The sequence below is a fragment of the Antechinus flavipes genome, chromosome 5, assembly GCF_016432865.1.
Source record: "Antechinus flavipes isolate AdamAnt ecotype Samford, QLD, Australia chromosome 5, AdamAnt_v2, whole genome shotgun sequence".
In the NCBI taxonomy this organism is placed as follows: domain Eukaryota; kingdom Metazoa; phylum Chordata; class Mammalia; order Dasyuromorphia; family Dasyuridae; genus Antechinus; species Antechinus flavipes.
In genome coordinates, this window is record NC_067402.1 from 23,213,495 (window position 1) to 23,234,995 (window position 21,501).

At 35.6% G+C, this 21,501-nt stretch overlaps 1 protein-coding gene across 12 annotated transcripts in view; it reads right to left on the bottom strand.

The window, feature by feature from the left end:
- Positions 1-21,501, bottom strand: part of RBMS3 (RNA binding motif single stranded interacting protein 3) — a 1,470,243-nt gene that overhangs the window by 489,638 nt on the left and 959,104 nt on the right. For all 12 annotated transcript variants that reach the window (XM_052001746.1, XM_052001747.1, XM_052001755.1 and 9 more), the window contains one exon: positions 20,899-20,957. In XM_052001746.1, the coding sequence (XP_051857706.1) occupies positions 20,899-20,957 (59 nt within the window). The remainder of the gene's footprint in view (positions 1-20,898; positions 20,958-21,501) is intronic.

A 21,501-nucleotide genomic window follows, 5' to 3' on the forward strand; every position in this document is an offset into this window, starting at 1 on the left:
ACAAAATTATTCTTTCTTCCCACTGAACATATAACTAAATTTGAAACTTCCCTCCTCCTCTCTCCCTCCATCCTTCTCTTTCTATGTCTCTTTTTCTCTCTCCCTTCCTTCCTTCCTTCCTTCCTTCCTTCCTTCCTTCCTTCCTTCCTTCCTTCCTTCCTTCCTTCCTTTTTTTCTTCCTCCCTTCCTTCCTCCCTCCCTCTCTCCCTTCCCTCCTTTCTTTTTTTCCCAAATAGTAATTAATTGTATCATAGATTAGTGTCATCTTCATCAAGGGGCAAAGACTTATGAGTTATAGATTTGTATAAAATCTAGGCAAAATATCAATCTCCATTGTAGACAATTCAACTAAAAAGTGTTCCAGTTAATGACTCTAGAGTAAACTCTATCCTTTCAACATAAACCAAAGGCTATGGCCTCAATCTCATGAAATCATAGTTGTATAGCTGGAAAGTACCTTAAAACTTATGTAGTCCCATTTTTTTCTTCATTTTACAGATGAGGAAACTGAGGTCTAGAGAGAGAAAATAGTTGTCCAATGTCATAAGGACAATTATGCAGCAGAGTCAGTATTAGAAAGATGATCTTCTAGCTTTAGGATCCCTTCCCATTTGCCTGGTGGAAGCTGCTGTCCATTTGCCAGGACTCAGATTGAATGAATTTAAACCAGACTTTTTGCTTCTCCAGTTTCTTTGTCTAAAACAGTTCAATGATCTACAGATCCCACATAGTTACCCAGTGACCAGTAATGACGCACATATCTATAGGATCAACATCATAAAAGAGCTTCCTATTTGAAAGAGTCAAGTGCTACATGATTGCAGAGGTTACCCTTTTGATTAAGGTGTCTCATCCCTTCACATCAATTTTCTTTTCCATGAGCCCAATTCTCTTTATATAGTAATTGCATTTGATTGCATGCACAAAACACTGTAAGTTATTGGAAAGAATCCTGTTAGGACTCAAAAAGCCTGGATAAGAGTCCTGGCTTGATTCCTATGTAAATAATCTTTAGGTCCTTGGGACTACATCACTTCATCTTCATAGGCCCCAGTTTCCTTATTTGTAAATGAAAATGGTTGTACAATATGATTTTTTAATGTATGAAAATAATCCATTTAATGTTATGGAAATGCCCACCAAAATTATGACAATAAAATGAATATAACATTCCAGAAACTGAGACAATTAAAAATAAAACCTTCCTACACTATTCACTTGTCAGGTTTGGGGTCCAAAAAGAAAAATAATCACCGGGTGAGAACAAACACAACCAAATATAAATGTCTTTAAATGGAAGTTTTTAACTTAGGGTCTAAGACCTTGATTTCAAAATATTTTAATATCTATATTTTGATTCACTTTCCTTTCTTTATAATGATATGTATTTAATATATATTCAAAAGCTCTCTTTTTTCATTTTTTTTCTTTTCTTTTTTTTTTTTTCAGAAGACTATCATTAGCTATATTAGCCTCTGCAAGAGGTCCAGGACATAGGTGCAAAAGATAAGAATGCTTGGATCAGAAATTAAAATAACTGAAAATAAAACTTCAAATCTGCAACAGCTTAAATTCAAGTATGGCAAATATTGAAAACTCTGGAATTCTACCTCTTGCCTTCATATGTTGTAAATCTTTCCTCCTCATTTAAAATGCAGATTCCTCTTATTTCTGCTTCTCTACTTCTAAGTCCTGCAAATAATCTCTTAACCATAGGGCTTTTGGGATTACATTTGTGTACATGCTTTCTTTTGCTTCTATTTGTACCATAGGGGCTTAGCACAGTGCCTGGTATATAATAAATAGTTGATGATCTCACTTGACTAATAAGCTTATTATTGTTGTCAGTGATTTTTTTGTCTATTTTTTGTTGTTGTTGTTGTGGGGGTTTTTTGGTCTATTATTCTCAACAATAAGTACAAAGCTTTGCACACAGACTTGTTTAAACAATGTCACTGAATTCCTGAACTCCAAAGTGAGATCCAGGAGTAAAACTAGTCAGTAAACCTTTTCATTGATCGAAAAAGAAAAAGGACCCTATGGAGCTTCCCTTAAAATATAGCAGGTACCAGAGGATAGATAAACCTTTGAAGCTTTGTGATGCAAGAGATGTCTGAAGACATCAGGAAGCATTAGTAGTTAAGGATATGTAGGTATTTTCAATGAGAAAAGTTATAATCGAGAACATCCATCTGGAAGAATGAAAAGTGGGACTATTTCGACATTGTGGTGTTCTGCTCCAGGAACTAGTATTGAATAAATGGAGAACATCCAAGGTTCCTTGGATTAAAGTTTATCATACTCCTTACATCCTTATAGAAAACAGTTGTTCGTCCTTGGGTTCATTCATCAAGGAGATAATGACTCAGAAAATGTTCTCTTAGACTAGAAGCTGTTTAAAGAAAACAGGGATTGCTGGGTAACTAATTGGGATGGAATCATCTCTACAGAGGCCCTGACCTCCTCCCTGTTGGGCAGATATTGGGAAGCTAGCCAGGACATAGCTTAAACAAGATGAAAGAACATGTTTAGCGTGAGGGACTGAGAAGGAAAAGTCCACTGACGGCACTTAGAGAAGCTGATGCCTTGTTCAGAGATCTCCAAGAAGGACAAAGATTCAGTTTCATTTTTCCTTCCTATAACACATGCTAGACATACTGGCAGCTACCAGGGATCTATAAGGATTTCTCCTCTTAGAATTTCCAAACTGGTTGCTCACTTTGAATCAGAAATAAAGAGAAAGCAGAAGATAGAAAACATATGAGCATATATAAGAGAAAAGAGTTTCATTAAAAGAAATCAGGAAGGGCTTTAGAATGTGTGCATGTGAGTGTGTGTTTGTACACACATACACAAACATACACACACACTTGTTATATACTTGTATACACACACATATAGGTGTAGCTCTCTTTCTCCCCATCTATTTATCTATCTATCTAGGTCTATATCTACATGTTACTTTTTCAATTTGAATGCAATTTACTTGAGGACAAGGTTTATTTCCATTTTTGCTTTGGAGCCCTAGAGCTGAGCCCAGTACCTACCACATGGTAAGCTTTTAATAAAGGTTTATTGATGGAACAGGATATAGAGTAGGATTCAGAAAACAGATGAGGGCTCTCCATATATCTTGTTTTCTGGGATCAAAAGCACTTGCTTTCCTCTGAATTTTCCCCAAAGGTCTTACATATCTTTTATCTATTAAATCGATACTTGAAATGTAATACAATGCAGTAGTTGGAGTGCCAGTTCTGGAGCCAACAAGTGCCAGGTTTAAATCTTGCCTCTGATACTTAATCTCTGTGTGACTCTGAGTAAATCCTCTAACCTCTCAGTACCTCTGCTTCTCTATCTCTAAAATTGGGTTAATAACACCTAGCTGGAAGGGTTCCTGTGAAGTTCAAATGAAATGATTTTTACAGAATTCTACATAAACATCAGCTACTATTTCAAGTGATGGAACCTTAAGTCACTCATCCAAACTATAAACATAGAAGAAGAGAAGGCTGCTTACACATTACTGAGCCCAACTCCCCAAGTTTGTAGATGACTAATAGAACCTGGAGTAGGAAAGTGATTTGCCCAAATCACAGGGTGACCAAATCCTCTGACTCTACAATAAATTATGTTCATTTGAAAAAATTAATTAAAAAAGATAGCGGATTTAAAACAGGTGCCACCTGGGCAATTAATGGGAATAGAAATATCAAAAATATAAAGACATCAGTTCATCAACAATAATTTATTAAGTATATATTCTAGGTATTGGGCACCGTTCTGGCCACTGTGTGAAGATTAAGTGTTTTCTTGCTCTCTTGTAGCTCACATTCTATGCCAAGGAATTGGTATTAGTATATCTATTTTAAGTGAAAACGAGAATTTTTCTTTCTTATTTACATAAATGATGACACTCAGTAATGCCATACCAGGAAACATTAACCTATCCTGCACTTCTGTTATATCTTTCATGACAGCTAAAATCTGGGGCCATAGCACTGATTGCCTATTAATACCTGAGTCCAACACAAGATGCCCAGGACAGCATGGCATCCACAGCAGAGCAGATGTTTCTGTGTTGAAGAGCACCTGAACTTCCCACCAGGATCTTTATGAGATGATTACATTTATTTAACCACAACATAATCTCTTAGAATACTGCTAATAGAAGAATCAAAGCTCTCACAGGAAAACAAATGTTTCACAATGTTTTTATCACTTTCTGCAAGCCTTGTTGACATAATCAGAATCTTTTGATGGCAGCCACATTAGTGTTCAACAGTTCAGATACCTTATAATTGTTTAACAGTTGTGTTCAACAAGCATTTATTAAGGGCCTATTGTATGCAAGGTTGTTAGAGTAACTTTGTCTCTATATGTTTCTGTTTCTTAGTCTCTTATATACCCTCCTCTTCCATCATTGCATTGTTGTAGTCTCTTCTTTTTCTTCTCCTTCTCCTCCTTCTCCTCTTCCTCCTCTTCCTCTTTCTCCTCCTCCTCCTTCTTCTCCTCCTCTTCCTCTTCCTTTTTCTCTCCTCCTCCTCCTCCTCCTCTCCTCATTTTCCTCATCCTTCTCTCTCACTCTGTATCTGTCTCTGTATGTCTCTTTATGTATGTCTTTCTCTGTGTCTTTCTATGTCTCTTTTTCTCCCTCTCCCTTTCTCTCTCTTTCCTTCTTTATTTTTTTCCTCCAATGGGGGAAGGTAAGAGGTTCTACAGCATAGGTAAGTTTATCCTTAGTTAAGGGAAGGAAAATGCATTCCTTTGAGATAGGAATGGAAGAGGGAAGGTAAAGACAGAGAGATATGGGTCCCGTAGTACTTTGTATAAGACCATAAAATGGATAATCTAAACTTCCCTTAAATCATTGCATAAGCAATGTGGTAATTAGTATTTGTCAATTGGCTTTTACCTTTCTGAAAAGGTGAGTAGAAAAATATTTCTGCATCTCCCTCCATCCAAATGGACATTTCCAAACTAATATTTTAAATTAAGACTCTAAAATCCAAGCCAATAAATTCTTTAACAGAGCAATTCCCCCATTTTTCTGATCTTCAACACTTTGCCCTTAGTAAAACAAAAATACAAATAAAAAACCTTCCTCTGGTTTCATCTTTATCCTGTTAAACAAATGGCTATTGGCACATGTCAATCCATGACCTTCTCCATGCTAAGCAGAACCAAATTCATTCCCAGCTAGGATAGTGTTCAGTAGCACCTTCAAATGCAAGGCTGAAAGAATCATAGGGTCACATTTACTTTTTTTTTTAACTCTTATATGGAAATTTTCATCATTTTTCAAAATCTGCACAAACTGGAAAAGGGATAAGCAAAAAAAGATGTCCACAACATCCCTTTCCTATAGGAATTGCTGATAAATTACAAGAAAAGAATAGGAATTGGGGCCGGGGGGGGAGGGGGGGAAGGGGGAGAGTTGGTATGGGATAGTGATAGCATTGGAATAGAAAAGGCCTAGAGGAGGGAACTCCCTAGACTCAAAAAGGTTCCATTTTTTGGCAACTGAGAGAATTGCTTAGAGCTCTAAGTGACTTGCTCAGAAGAAGAGAATACATATATTCAAACACACACAAAGTACACAGGTTTTCATACATACATGTATACATATACATATACATATGTGATACTATATATATATACATGTATATGTATATATATACACACAGGAAACAATACTATATACATATATGTATGTAGTTCTGTGCATGTACATATGGTATATATGTATATGTGAACATATGGGTATGAGTATCTAAATACATACTATATTTACATATATGCTTTTGTCTATGTATATGTTAGTATACATTTGCTCTATAACTTGACCTTCAGAGATCATGATCTCTCCCTCCAAATTCCTAGGAATTAATCCATTAACTTGGGTACCTCATCTTGAAGCTGAGCTCTCTTTATTGGGGCATAAGTCTAATATCATTTAACCCACCATATCTAGACATTTCATATTCCATCAACCATCCAAAAGGATTACTGAACCATCTCCCCTAATACTATACTTGTACCGCCCTCCTTCTCCACCTCTTATTTCAGGAACAGTGGTGCAACTAATGGGAGGGAGAAATGATCTTTGATTAACTGTACTCAGTAGCTATCATGTGAAACCCTAATCCAAAATTCTCTTTCCAGGACACCTTCAAACCCCATCTTTTATTAGTCTCCCTTTGTTAAAATGTAAACTCACTGAGAATAGGGAATGTCTGCAACATGGTAGAAACTTCAAATGCTTTTTAAAAAATTCTCTTTCTTTCTTTCTTTCTTTCTTTCTTTCTTTCTTTCTTTCTTTCTTTCTTTCTTTCTTTCTTTCTCTCTCTGTCTTTCTCTCTCTTTTCCTTTCTTTCTCTTTCTTTCTTCCTTTCTTTTACTCCTGTTTTCATTTTCATGAAGGGCAACTTTAAGCAATATGATTATTAGCTAATGTCCCTTGAATCTTAAATAATTCAACATTAGCCACTATTTTAAATAATTCCACAAGCATTTGTATGGTACCTATAATGGAGTTTAAGGTGCTAAAAATTGAATGACTCTCTGTCTCTCTTAAAAGAGGAAATCGAAGTTCATCTTATAGGTCAGTAGAAATGACTCAGTGCCAATGCCCTTTCATCCCATAGCACAGGTCTAAACAAAACCTGCCTACTGTTGAAGACTATCCATGAAAATGGATTTTTAAAAACTGCTCTCATCTCCAGAATTTAAATACAAATCACCATTTGAGCTCCAGCTCAACAAATTCCATATCCATAGCCAATAAATTCACATTTAAGAATGCATTTCAAGTTCTTTAGAGTTTATCTTTTATATGAGTCTATTTCATACTCTCAGATTTTTCTGTTTCTTTCTGAAAGAGGATTTTCTTCTATAGTAATATACTTTTTATAACTGCCAAGAGGCTAGCAAAAAAGTTGACTTTAATTAATTCAATTCAGTTTTTAAAGAGTTTTTAAGTGCCTACTGTGTGCCAGACAGATATGAGAAATAGCAAATTATAGTATATGGAAACTTGGCCTCCCTCTACATCAGGCAAACTTGGCTCTAGTTTTTAAGCCCAGACATATATTGCCTTATTGTCTGTGAACATCTGATTAAATAATCTTTCCCTTCACCTGTCATACTCTAATGAAAGGAAGAGAAGGGCAATATGCACAAAATTATGTACATAGAGAACACAATATATTCTTGATAGGTGAAGGATGTTTGATAATCTATTGTTTCCAATATATTTTTAAAGGAAAATATACTTTTAAAGTTATCAAGCATTCACTATATAAAATGAAATCATAACAAAGCATGAGGAAAACATATAAACTATATGAGTGTTTCTTCCCTTTAGCTGAGGAAAATAGTAATGACAATTTTACATGGTGGAAAATAATAAGCCTCAAACAATTTAGAAGGATGTGCTGGTAATTGGTCATATTTGATTATAAAATTTTGAATTTATTATTATTATAGGTTTTAATATGTATGAATAATAACAATTATACTATTACAAATTTTTGAATAGATTGACACTTAGTGAAGTTGGATGGATCCCAAATCAACCTGGGATATCTGGGGAAAAGGATCCATTATTTGAAATTCAAACCAGCATTAACCTAGAAGCATATAAACATTTCTATAATATACAGATAATAGCAAAAGAAATCTGGAAAACTAGATCATTAGACTTAGTAAGCTTTAGAACCACATAGATTGCTTTCAGTAGATTCCTTCATATTCAGTAAGATTTCTGACATATCCTTGCATAATTTTGAGTTATTTCTTCCCTTACTTTTCTTCAAAATATGTAGTGTTCTAGATTAGAATGTGGAGGTTGGAATGATTACATGAAGGGAAAAAAAGGTAGAATTGGAATCCTGAGCAGTTTGTGACATGGAGAAAGTAATAATAATGAGGTAAGACAGGACAGAATAGGACAAACAGAATGTGACTGAGGAGGAAGAGTAGAACAGAAAATCCTAGAATAGAGCAAGCAAGTGATCAGCATTAGAGGATTAGGAGGAAAAAGGATAGGGTCTGTGAGTCACTATTGGTAACAAAATGATATTGTGATGCTTAGGGTTTCCCCAAATTGCAGTGCTTTGTGGATATTTGCCCAAGATCAAGATACTCTGTGTTTGTCCTCTAAACTCAGAGTATACAAGCCTCCACTGGTGTATTTACTTTTAATAGTCAACCTGGGGACCCAATTCAATGAAAACAGGCATTTAATGAAGGCATAGTAAGAAAAGTAGCAATATGTGTCCCTCAGCAAAATCATGAAGCATGGTAGGATTGAAGAAAATAAGATTCATAAATAGATATGGCAATATGACCCTAATGGGAAGAAAAATAATTTTGAGAGTTGTATACACATATGTGTGTATGTGGCACTTGAGGAAAAAGAAAGAGGAGGAGAGGGAAAGAGATAGAAGTGATCAGAATAAGTTGGTATCCTTAGTGAAGGTATTTTGGAGGGGCTAAATATGGGATTGCATTTTTAAAGAAACAAAGAATATCAACTAGTAGCAGGAAGAGTGAAGGATATTTCCTATAAAGGGAATGACATGAGAAAAAGCACAAAGGCAGGGATTCTGAAGAGCAGGCTTAATAAATTGCCTAATTTGCTTGTAGGATAGTGACATCATAATGTATAAAAAGATGTTTTTTTAATTGTTTATATTCAATGAAACATAGGAAGACATAATAAGTAATTCAGAATGACATAAGTAGGAACCAGAAAACAATATATACAAATGACGACAAAATAAATTTAAAAAAATAAATTAAACATTGGGTTATTGTATTATCTAAGTTTATTGTGGGGGGAAAATTAAGAACATGCAACCCCTCCCCCCCCCTTTTTAGAAATAAAGGACAAAGGATTTGTTCATTCAGAAACTATTGTCAAGAATGCTTTTTCCATCCAGTACTAATGCAGCTGAACTTTTTAATTGTACCTAGGCCATCCTATTGATGTACTTCATATTGGTTTGAGGTATATCCTATAACATCTCATCGAGATCTTTTTTAATTCTTTTTCTATTGAGTATTATTTTATCTGTCCTTTCTAGCTTTAGATCATCTACAAATATGATAACTATTGCACAGTTCTGGGATTAAGTCCAAAATATTGCACACTTAATCAACTTTTATGGACAATTTCATATGTGGAGACAAAGAGATAGAGAGACAGACATATATGCACACACATAGAGGGAGGAAATATGGCAAAGCTGCTAAAAGAATGGCCTTGAAGTGAGGAAGACCAAGGTACAAGTACTATCTCTGTTATATACCAGTGGAAAATCCATGACTGAATCATCTTACACCTCAGCAACCCCAATAACTCTTTCAGGCAAGAAATCACAGTTAAGTAGCTAGGGAAAATCATGGAATATGCACAATGGGAATTCAACACACAGATGAGTTAATAAGTCAACAGGAAGGAAGGAAGGAAGAGAGAGAGAGAGAGAGAGAGAGAGAGAGAGAGAGAGAGGATGGAAAGAAGGAAGAAAAAGAAGGAGGGAGGGAGAGAAGAGAGAAGAAAGGAAGGAAGGGAAAGAGGGAGGGAAGAAGAGACGGAAGGGAGAAGAGAGAAAGGGAGGAAAGGGCACAGGGAAGAAAGGAGGGAGGGAGGGGGGAAGGGAGACAAATTTTATTAAATGCCTACTATGTACCAGATACAGTCATAAATGAAGTGCAATTATTGTCTTATTTGATTCTTACAAAAAAGCCTGGGAGGTATTATTATTATTGTCATCTTATAGATGAGGAAATTGAGGTATTCAAATTTTAAGTGACTTGCTCAGGATCACACAGGTTATAAGTTTCTGAGATCAGATTTGAAGCAAAAACTTCCTGACTCCAGCACTAGTGTTCTATTCACCACACCACCTTGCTGCCTCTGAGGCCCTCACCAAAATAAATATATAAACAGGAAAATTTCAGAATTATACAAGTTAATTCTATGAATTTAAGTTAGGAAAATGTGGCCATGGGGAAAAGAGTATTACAAACTAATCTATTTCCCAGTATTAGATCTAATAGGCTTGTTTTTTTTTTTCATCAGGGAAAGAGAATTAGACTTTACTTGTCTGGCTGATATGTGGACAAGCATTGGAGGCTTTTCACCTCCAGGGACTCCATCCTTCTCCAGTGCTGGGTAATTCCTGGGCTGAGACAGCTTGGCCACAAGCTGGTGAAATCTGGCATTTTCTCAAAAGAGGCCTAGGAGCAGAACAGTGGAAGAGACCCACAGGCCAGGACTGCCTGAGCCCTCCAATATTTTGACTGAGACTAAGCAATGTTCCTACCCAGACTGTTGACTAAAGTATACTTGAGCTGAATCCAAAAATCAACCCCCAAAGAAGTGAATATTCAAGTGTGGGCTTAACATGAGTCTGGGACTGGGTAATATCATGGCAGTGAAGAAAGAAGGTAAGTATTGAAATGGCAAAAAGGAGAACGAAAGAGAAATAAAACAGGGGTGTGCTTAAAAAGAAATGTGCTGTCCAAAATACAGTTACTCTAGGGGCAATTGGGAAGGAAGGGGAGGGGAGGTAACACAATTATGGAGTTTAAAAATTGATTATTCTTCTGGATTATTTGCTTTCTATACAAATTGTCATTGAATGAAATGGAAAGTCTTCTGTGTGGGGCACAAGGTCCTCACTGCAAAGACTTGAGCCAGTATTTCTAGTCTTTTTTCATGCTTTAGAATATAATTTCTAAGAATCACAAAGATCACAGTGAATTTATTTTAGTTTGTGCTCATGCTCATGAAAGGGATTCTTAGGGAGTTTTGCTGCTTCCTTAGCTAGTTTATTTTTCCACAAGGACTACTTGTTCAGCAGATGAGTTGATCCTTGGAATCAAGTATTTAAGCTAGCAAATCCTTGTTCTTCTCCCCCTACATAGGTATCTCTGTGGCATGTCTGGATGGAATCACAGAGAAATATGCTATATCCTTGGGAAGAAATCTACCTCAATAGTAGGGGACAAAAAGTGTCACAATTCCTCAAAATACTCAAGCAATTTATGGTCTCCATCACTTGCCTCCCCTCTCTTACCACCTTATATACCTATATATAAATTAGCATGCCATAGCCTGAATTAATTAATTACACCTAAAATGACTATATGGATATTTATATACCAAATTGCACATCACAAGATTTATATGAAAGTATAATTTAGTTGTGTGAGTGTATGTATAGGTACATAAGAATAGATTTTTGAACTTTTCTTAACCAGACTTATAAAATCATAAGTATAGGGGAACTCTTGGTTAGACATTTCTTCTGCAGTTTCAGGTGAGTATCTTTACTGCAGTTGATAATCTTAGCAAGTTTCTTAGAACAGAGCAAAGGTAAGTAACTTGTCCAGGGTCAATATATAGCTAATGTGGTACACTGACTGTGATGAATAAATAGTCTGCTAAATCATATACTTTGGAGAGTATGCTTGCTGATTAATTGCTGATTAATCATCCTCCTGATGATTCTACTTTAGGTCACTCCCAAATAGGATCATCATCTTACAATGTGCACTCCTTTCTCTTTGTCTTTCTCTTTCTGTCCATCCTGAGTCCTGTGGCAGTATAATCTACAGTGATAGCTCCTACTATTATCTCTTTAGAGATGATTCCCAAATCTATATATGCAAATAATTTCCCCCTGAACTACATTCCTGCATCTCTAATTGTATATCAGATACATCGTTAATTTATCAAGACTTTATTAAATATCTACCATGTACCTGGCACCATAAAAGGCTCTAGGTATTTAAAGCAAAAAAAAAAAAAAAATTCAAAGAAATACCTGACTTCTAGGATCTTATAGCTACTTTATAATGGCCTTATGCTCCTGGAAGGCAGGGGCTGTTGGATTTTTAAATTTGCATCTCTAGCATTCAACATAGAGCCTGATAATTGTGGACATTTAGTCCACATTTGATGATTGATAAATTTGATGGTACCTCAAATTCAATAAATCCCAAATAGCATTGAACATCTGCCCTAAATTTATTTCTACTCCCCAATTTCTTATTTTTGTTGATGACACCACCTTTATAATCATAGCCTTAAAAACCTTAAAACAGAATAACCTTGAAAACTTGACAGAGAGTATGTTAGAAATGGAGTAAGACCTGAGTTCAAATCCAGTCTCAGAAGCTTACTAGCTATATGATCTTGGATTACAACCAAGAATCACTACCCAGCAAAATTGAACGTAGTCTTTCGGGAATGAAATAGGGGGACGTTCAGATTTTCCTGATGAAAAGACCAGAACTAAAGAGAAAATTTAATTTTCCAATACAAGACTCAAGAAAAGAATAAAAAAGATAAACAGGAAGGAAACAACATGTTTTTCAACAAGGTTAAACTGTTTAGATCTCTATAAAGGAAGATGGCACTTATAACTTGACAACTGTATTTCTTTAGGACAATTAGCATATATTTAGACAGTGGATATAAATTGATGTTAATGTAATGATATAAAAAATGGGGGGGAGTAAAAAAAAGAATTTTACTGGGAGAAGAAGGAAGGGAGTAGCAGAATAGGGCAAATTACATGATGTAAAGAGGTACAAAAAGATTATTACAGTAGATGGGAGGAAAGGGAGAGGTTGAGCATTGTTTGAATCCTAATCTCATTGGATTTGATTCAAAGAGAGAATAGCATACACACACAATTGGGTATAGAAATTTATCTTACCCCCATAGGAAAGGAGGAGGGAAAGGAAGGAAGAAAATTGAGAGGGAGTTGATAGAAGGAATAGCACAAGAGAGATCATTATTAGGAGAAAGGAGTAAGAAAAATGATGTGATGCTGATAGAAGGGAGAGAAATTGAAGGAAGCAGTGATCAGAAACAAAACCCCGGTAAGGAGGGAAAGGATGAAAGAAGGAAAACAAGTATAAATGGGGGGAAAACAGGATGAGGGAAATACGGTTAGTAATTATAACTATGAATGTGAATGGGATGAACTCTGCTATAAATTGGAAGCAGATAGCAGAGTAGATTAAAAACCAGAATCCTATAATATGTTGTTTATAAGAAACAGGAGCACCTAGATGGTACCATGAAAGGATAGATTAAATTAATGAGAAACTAAATAATCTAATCTCAAAAAAATAAGTGGATCAAATAGCAAACCACAGAAACAATGTTTTCATCAAAGAGAATAACAATAATGAGACAATATGCCAAAATTCATGGGATGCAACCATAGTAATGCTTAAGAGAAATTTTATATCTCTAAATGTGGATAAGAATAAAATAGAGAAAGAAGAGATAGATGAATTGTGTGTGTATCTAAAAAAGATAGAAAAAGAACAAATTTTAAAATCTCCAATTAAATATCAAATTAGAAATTCTGAAAATCAAAGGAAAGATTAAAAAAATTGAAAGTAAGAACACTGTTGAACTAAAAAACAAAATTGAAATCTGGTTTTGCATGTGGGGTAGGAACCAATAAAGTTGATAAATCTTTGGTTAATTTGATTTAAAAAAAAGAAGGAATAACACTAAGTTACCAGTTTCTAAAATGAATGTATGAATATTTGCCAAAAATATAAATTGCCCAGATCAATATAAGAGGAAATAAAATACTTAAATAATCCCATTTAAAAAGGAAAAAGAAATTCAAAAAGCTATCAATGAACTCTTTAAGCAAAAAGTTCCAGGACCAGATGAAGTTACAAGTTAATTCTACCAAATAGTTAACAAACATATAATAGTTGATATCTAAAACAGGAAAAGCTAAAACAGAGAAAGAAAATTATATTCTAATTTCTTTAATGAATATTGATGTGAAAATTTAAGTAAAATATTAGCAAAGAGATATCCAACAATTTATCATGTGGACAAAACACCATGTCTAAGTGGAATTTATACCAGAAATGAAAAACTGGTTTAATATTAGGAAAACTCTCAGCACAATTGACTATATATCTATAACAAAATTAACAGAAATCATATGATTATTTCAATCGGTGCAGAAATTATTTTGACAAAATACAGCACCCATTCCTATTTAAAAAGAAAAAGATTAGAGAATATAAGAGTCAATGGAATTTTCCTCAAAATGACAAGTAGCATCTATTAAAAAACATCAGCAAGCATTATATGTAATGGGGATAAGCTAGAAGCTTTCCCAATAAGATCAGGATAACCATTATCACCACTGTTATTCAATATTGTACTAGAAATGCTGTCTATAGCAATAAGATAAGAAAAAAAATTGAAAGAATTAGACTAGGCAATGAGGAAACAAAACTATTTCTCTTTACAGCTGATTTGATGGTATATTTATAAAATCCTAAAAAATGAACTAACATCAACTCTAATAGATTTAGCTCTTCTCAGGAATAAAGAATACATTACAATTCCAAGAGAATCATGATAGAAAATAGCATTCACATCCAGAGAAAGAACTATGGAGCCTGGATGAAGAACGAAGCATATCATTTTCACTTGTTTTCCTCTTTCTTGTGTTTTTTTCCCTCTTATTCTGATTATTCTTTCACAACATGACTAATATGGAAATATGTTTAACATGATTGTACATATATCGGTTTGCTTGCTATCTTGAGGAAGGAAAAGGGAGGGGGAAAAAAAAAAACCTTGGAATTCAAAATCTTTCCCTCCTCATAGAGGCAACTGGGGCTTGAAGCCCACTCAACTACAAAGTATTAAATGTCTGAGGTCACACTTGAACTCAGGTCCTCCTGACTTCAGAGCTGCTGCTGTATCCACTGTGCCACCTAAATGCCCCAGGAATTCAAAATCTTATAAAAAATGAATGGCGAAATCTATCTTTTCATATAATGGGAAAAATGAAATAATATTAAATGGAAAAAATAAACCACATCATAGGAAACTCTTTAAAAAATTGATAGGTTTGGTGTTAGAGGATATAGACTTAAAAATAGAGATCTTAAATCACTTAATTAGATGTAATTTTGTGTGTGTGTGTGTGTGTGTGTGTGTGAGAGAGAGAGAGAGAGAGAGAGAGAGAGAGAGAGAGAGAGAGAGAGAGAGATTAAAGTCAAAACTCATAATATGGCACTGCCTCATGTAGTGGTGGCAGAGGGAAGGCAGGGCAAGGTAAGAGTTCACACCTGCCCAACATCTGGAAGTTTCCTACTTTAATGGATTATTTTTGCTAACAAGGTGTTAAGCTGAGACTTGTAGAGGAAGGCGGGGGAAAGGAGGAAAATGAGCAGGATCCATGTATGGCTTTTTTAGCCCTTGTCCCTCTAACTTTCTCCCTCCCTCTCGATTTCTCTCTCTCTCTCTCTCTCTCTCTCTCTCTCTCTCTCTCTCTCTCTCTCTCTCTCTCTTTCTCTCCTCCCCCCTCCCTCCCTCTCTCTCTCTCTCTGTTTCTCTGGGTATATATTTCTATCACTCTCTCCCCCTCTGTGTGTATATGTTATATATTTACATATATTTATATACACATTTCTTTTCTTTCTTTCTTCTTTCTTTCTTTCTTTCTTTCTTTCTTTCTTTCTTTCTTTCTTTCTTTCTTTCTTTCTTTCTTTCTTTCTTTCTTTCTTTCTTTCTTTCTTCCTATCCATCCATCTATTTATCTATCTATCTATCTATCTATCTATCTATCTATCTATCTATCTATCATCTATCTATCTATCTATCTATCTATTCCCAACTCTGACACTGCTTAATTATGTGACCAGGATTAAATTATATGGTTTCTCTGAGTCTTGGTTTCCTTAACTACAAATTGAGGATAATAATATCTTCACTAACAAAATCATAGGGTTTTTGTGACGGAGGAGCTTTACAAAGTATTGATATATACAAATAAGATTTACTAACAACAGAGAAAACAGAACAACTCAAATCTTATTTTTGTTTGTAATATCTCTATTAAAGAACATTGTGTTAGAATTGGGAAGGGAAATAAACTGACAATTGTTAAAGAAATGGATGATTTAACTAGGTGAGAATGTTTGGGAGATATGTCTCTAGTGGATTTCCACAGGGCTCTGTTCTTTAATTTCCAACCCTGAAAAGAAGTGACCAGTCTTAGTGCTTCCCCTTTCCTATCCTTTATGTATCAACTTAACTAGGGTGAGGTCATAGATAGCATAATTAGTAAATAATCCTATTCCATAATACCTCTAAAGTTTAGCCCTTGGTAAATGCTGGTAACACAAACAAATTGCAAAATTAAAAAAAAAAAAAGGAGAAACACAATTGCTATATTCAGCATTTACTGGATTTTCATTCAGAAGAGTAAGTAGACTTTCCTCCCCAACTCCCTTTTCTTGAGGCTCTAGCTAACATGAGCAGGACCAAAGGACAAGGGGAATTTACTCAAGAGTCACTTTTGGTTCAATATGAAGAATAGCCACAGACATCTTTGATAAACATCCTGGTCCAGATTTTTGACTACAGCTCAGAGGAGGACTTTATGGAATATTGTGAGAGAAGGCTCCTTCATAAGGAAGGAGGTTAGAGTAAGGAGCTTTAGAAGTACCTCCAACTCTCAGAATGCTGGGCCTAGAGTCAAATCCAGCCTCAGAATTAGACATGTGACCCTGAGTATGTCCTTTAACCTAGGGCTCAGTGTCCTCAGTTATACAATGGAAATAATAGGAGTGGCTACATCTTAGAGAGGATTAAATGAGAAATCAGTAAAACACTTAGGATAAGTCCTAGCCTAGGAGGAGCCTAATAAATGCTTATTTCCTTTGGCCTTAGCCCCTTTTCCATGTTTTTATGTATATGTGATTTGTACTTTGATTCGTCTCCAGATTACTATGGGACCCTACGAGAAGACTGGATAGACTTCTTGTGACCTCTCACCTTTTGCTACAACATAAAAAAATATTACGGTAGACTGATTTTCTTGAGAAAAAGAGTAATTTATTCATTCATCTCTTAAAGAACAAGGAGCATTCCTCGTGTCAGATTTTAAGATGTCTGCATGTTTAAGCAGCCCCTGATTTTTAGGGTCTCATAGTTCAGGGCAGCATGAGCGACGGTGAACGTTAATTAAGCGCAGCCTGCGAGCCAGGATGGAAGAGAGAGCACTGCTGACTCTCAGAAATAGGCCTGTGTGCTTGGCAGCCCGACCACGCCGTATTCCATTGCTATGAGGTATGGAAACTGTACTATGAAATGCCCATTACTCATCCCCTGGGCTCCAGACACACAGTCCTATCAGAAAGGAGCCATTCTGAGGAACGGGAGGGAGGGAAGGGGAGACCAGGGGATGCATTTAAGGTTTGCACATTACTTTGAATAGCTTCTTTCATTGACTTTCCCTTGACTTTTAAAATTAGTGAGGACATCAGGCCTTGGAGGAAATAGCAAACAGCAAATCTCTGTGCCTCTGCTCTTGGGTGAGTCTGGGCTCGACTCGGTGCTTGAACCTCCCTATGAATCACGGTCTGTTTCTCATTACTCTCCACATGTGGCCGCGGCTGGGCTTTGTTCAGTGATTTCTGGCCATTTTGACTGGATGGAGATTGTGTTGTTTTATGTTGCCCAGATTCTAGAGAAGGAGAGCTGTTGCTGCCGCCACCCAAGGAAGAGCAATCTTGGAAATGAGAGGTTCTATTGAGTGATTTCCCGGGTGACCTATTCCAGAATAAAAGGAAGTGAATCCAAGTGTGTCCCTGGGCCTGACTACTGTACTTAACTCACCCAGAAATCAAATCTGAGAGATCAAACGTCACTCAGCTGTCAGGAAAGGAGAAGGCTCCATTAGAAGAACACATTTCAGCTAATTCTGTTGTCCACTCCTAGTCCTCGGAAGAGGACAATACTCATGTCTCTCTGTATTGCCGCTAACTAAACTGGAGTAGCCACTTTTACTGACCATGTAACATGCAAACGCATCACACACACACACAGCTTAATTAATTTCATGTTTAAAATATGCTAATTCCTTGGATTCATGGTATTTATTTCTCATTGTGTGGCCAGAATAAGTTGGCCAAATGGAAAATAACCTGAGAAAAGTTTTAAAAGGATAAACACTGGCACATGGTGGAAAATGACATTGGCTCAATAGCCATGTGATCCAGATTCAAACCCTCTCTCTGATTTTTCTTTACCTGTGACCCTGAACAAGTACTTATCTTAGAATCAAAGCTCAGAGATTCTGAGCTGGAGTGATATTCGGAAATGATTGGTCAAACTGCCTCAGGGCTCCTGCCACTACACTATACTGTCACTGATAGCTTGACCCTATCACTCCATATAGCTTCAACAATGGCACAGGTATATGCAGATGTATGCATGTACATATTGCACACACGTGTACATGTTACATGTGTTTATTTAGAAGAATATGTGTAAATATATAAACACATATTATATTTATATACATAATATATATACATGTAAATATATACATCTACAAATATAAACTAAACAATGCATGCACATAGCACATGTGTATGTATATATACATATATATACATACATACATACATACATATACACACACACATATATATACATATATATGTGTATATATATATATATATACACATATATATGTATATACATGCATATATATCCACACACCTACATATACATAAATTCACAACAAATCGTGTGTGTGTGTGTATCCATACATTTTATGGATATATACATGTATACATATGTATATATATGTATAGGTATATAAAGGTATATTTTATGTGTGTATGCATATGTGTATAGATATATTTATATATAGAGAGATATTTTCCCCCTAATTTTATTCTTCCCCAGACTAGATCATGGGCAGTTAGGTAGCACAGGAATTAGAATGCCATTTCTGAAGTCAGAAATTACTCATTTTTGTGGATGCAACTCTAGCCTGATACTAGCTGTGTGATCCTGGGCAAGTCATTTAATTCTGTTTGCCTCTGTTTTCCATCTGTAAATTGAGTTGGAGAAGGAAATGGCAAATCACTCCTGTATCTTTGCCAAGAAAACCCCAAATGGGGCCACAACTGAAATGACTTAAAACAACAATGGTACTAGATTATACGAAGAAGACCTGTCTAGTCAGACAGAAATAGATACTAGTGAAATAGTTGCACTGGATTCCAAAGTACAATTTTGCCGAGAACTGCCCTCTATTTCTGGGTTCCAACAGTGATTTCATTCAGTGACTTATCATACCTCCTCTCCCCCTCCTTTAATGAGCTCCCAAGAATTTCTGGGATGGGGATAGTTCATTATTTATGGTAGGGATTGATTAATGTTATGTACAGTCTGGCTGCCACAGTACTTCCAACTAAGGTCCTAAGAATACTTTTCTCTATGAAAGCTGATTAGGATTGAATTAGAAGCCACAGAATAAGCCTTTCTCACTAATTGGTAAGCTGTCTGCAGACAGGAATTGTGTGTGTATGTGTGTGTGTTTGTGTGTGTTCAAATGTATATGTATATTTATATATTTTTCTGTGTATACACAAATGTGAACACACATATTTGCCATTTATGTTTATATGTATGTATATAAATACATGCACACGCACACACACACACACACACACACACACACATATATTTGTTTCTTAGAGAAAGCCAAAATTATAAAATTTTTCATAGGGCTACATGAACAATCTCTCCATAACAGCAGGGGTCCAGGCAAGGCAGATAGGAAGAGACACTTAGAGAATGATGGGAAATATGGAGAAAGAAAAAAAAAAGAGGAGCTCATGGGAGGTCCCTAATCTAGAAGTTTCCTATTTTAACAAATCATTTTTGTTAATTAGATGCTAATCTCTGTTGCTTTCACGCTTTTGAAAGATTAAATATGTTCTCCACATTCTCTAAATAGGCAGTCCTGCCTTCAGGTCTTGTCCTTCCTGTCCTAGTTAAGACTGCCCCCACAACTAATAATTTTAATATATATTTGTAGAATGAGTGGTGTGTGATTATTCACTTGTTGGATTATATTACCATCCCTAGGTCTGTTTGTTCTTATCAATTGAAAGAATGGAAAAGCAACAAGTTCCTTGCTAAAATATACTCAGAAAATACGAGACAGGGAACATTCTTTACTAACATTTAGTTGCCTAAATTTAAATGTAAAAGAGTAGTGATTGTTGCCCATTCAAAGTCTTTGGATTTCAAACACAATACCAGAAACCAATAATGCTATATCAACTGGATTAGCCCCACAAATAACACACTTTTGAAGAGGAATTCCAATTCAACGGAGTGGTACAAGATCAACAGGAGTGATTTCATAAGCCATTTAACATAATCCTTTCACATTTTCTTTTTTTTTTTCTTTTTAAGGGGAATATACCAAACATGAAGGCGCATACAATCCAACAACCATAGCAGCATTTCCCAGGATTCCATAAAAAGATGGAGCCTAAATAATCCCAGCTCTCAGATCCTATGGGCTGTTTAATACTTTCAACTCAGACTCAACAGACCCTCTAGGAAGCCCTCTCCTCTTCTAATAATGTAACTCAAGTTTTCCAGAACACAGAAATTAAAACACATTTTGCATGGGAGAGTTTCCCCAAGGGTGGCTCATTTTCATATAGGAAATCAATCTGCATCACTGATGATATCATTCAAATCAGAAGACACAATGTGGTTAGGAGGTAATTTAGTTTTCTGCTGAAGCAATTTGAAACTTGTTCTGATTTGTGATTTTCATTTTGTTTGTTAATGAAAAAAATTAATGAGCAATGTTACTGGAAATACAACTCATCAAAGCATTGGCATTATTAAATATGTTTGCAATATACTGTACACGATGTTGATTGCCCAGCCAGAGCCAAAGCTCAATCTGGAGCTGGAGCAAGGGGCCTCGGCCACGGAATGGGAACGGGTCCACCCCACGGCTCCAGAAACCAGACAACTTGGAGAAGGGGCTCTCTAGCACATACCTTTGCATTGATTTGTATTTTTGTCAAGAATTGCCTTTGTGGAAACAATTTTTCCATACCTATGGGAGGAAAAAAAAAGGACATGTCATTACAACTTTCCTTTACATTCCAGAGAATAAATTCAATGCAGATGCTTCCAATATTTGTTCACATCATCAACACATGTGCAGAGACAACAAACAATTTAGGGGAAAAAAAAAACAAAACAAGGTGCTAAGCTGTCACACCTGGATGACCCCTTTTAACTAGTTTTTACAGCTTAGGAATGTGCTTCATAAAGTTTGTCTTGGGCTGAGCCTTTAAAAAGTCAACATGCCAGTTCTTTGGGGGGAAAAGAGGTGGTTAAGTATAGTTGTATAGTCCTGGAAGCAAAATAAGGGCTGGCTGGCTACTTTTTTGTACAGAAAACTACTTAACTGATTTTTTTTTTAATTTCAAATTCATCTGTAAACATTTGCACAAATAAGGCAGACAAGCATGGAGAAATTTTTAAAACAAAATCAAATGACCACATATAGATAATACTCAGAAACTACAATTGTTATTAATAATTGCTATAATTATGATAGTAGTGATATGTTTAATATATTCATGTTAACATTT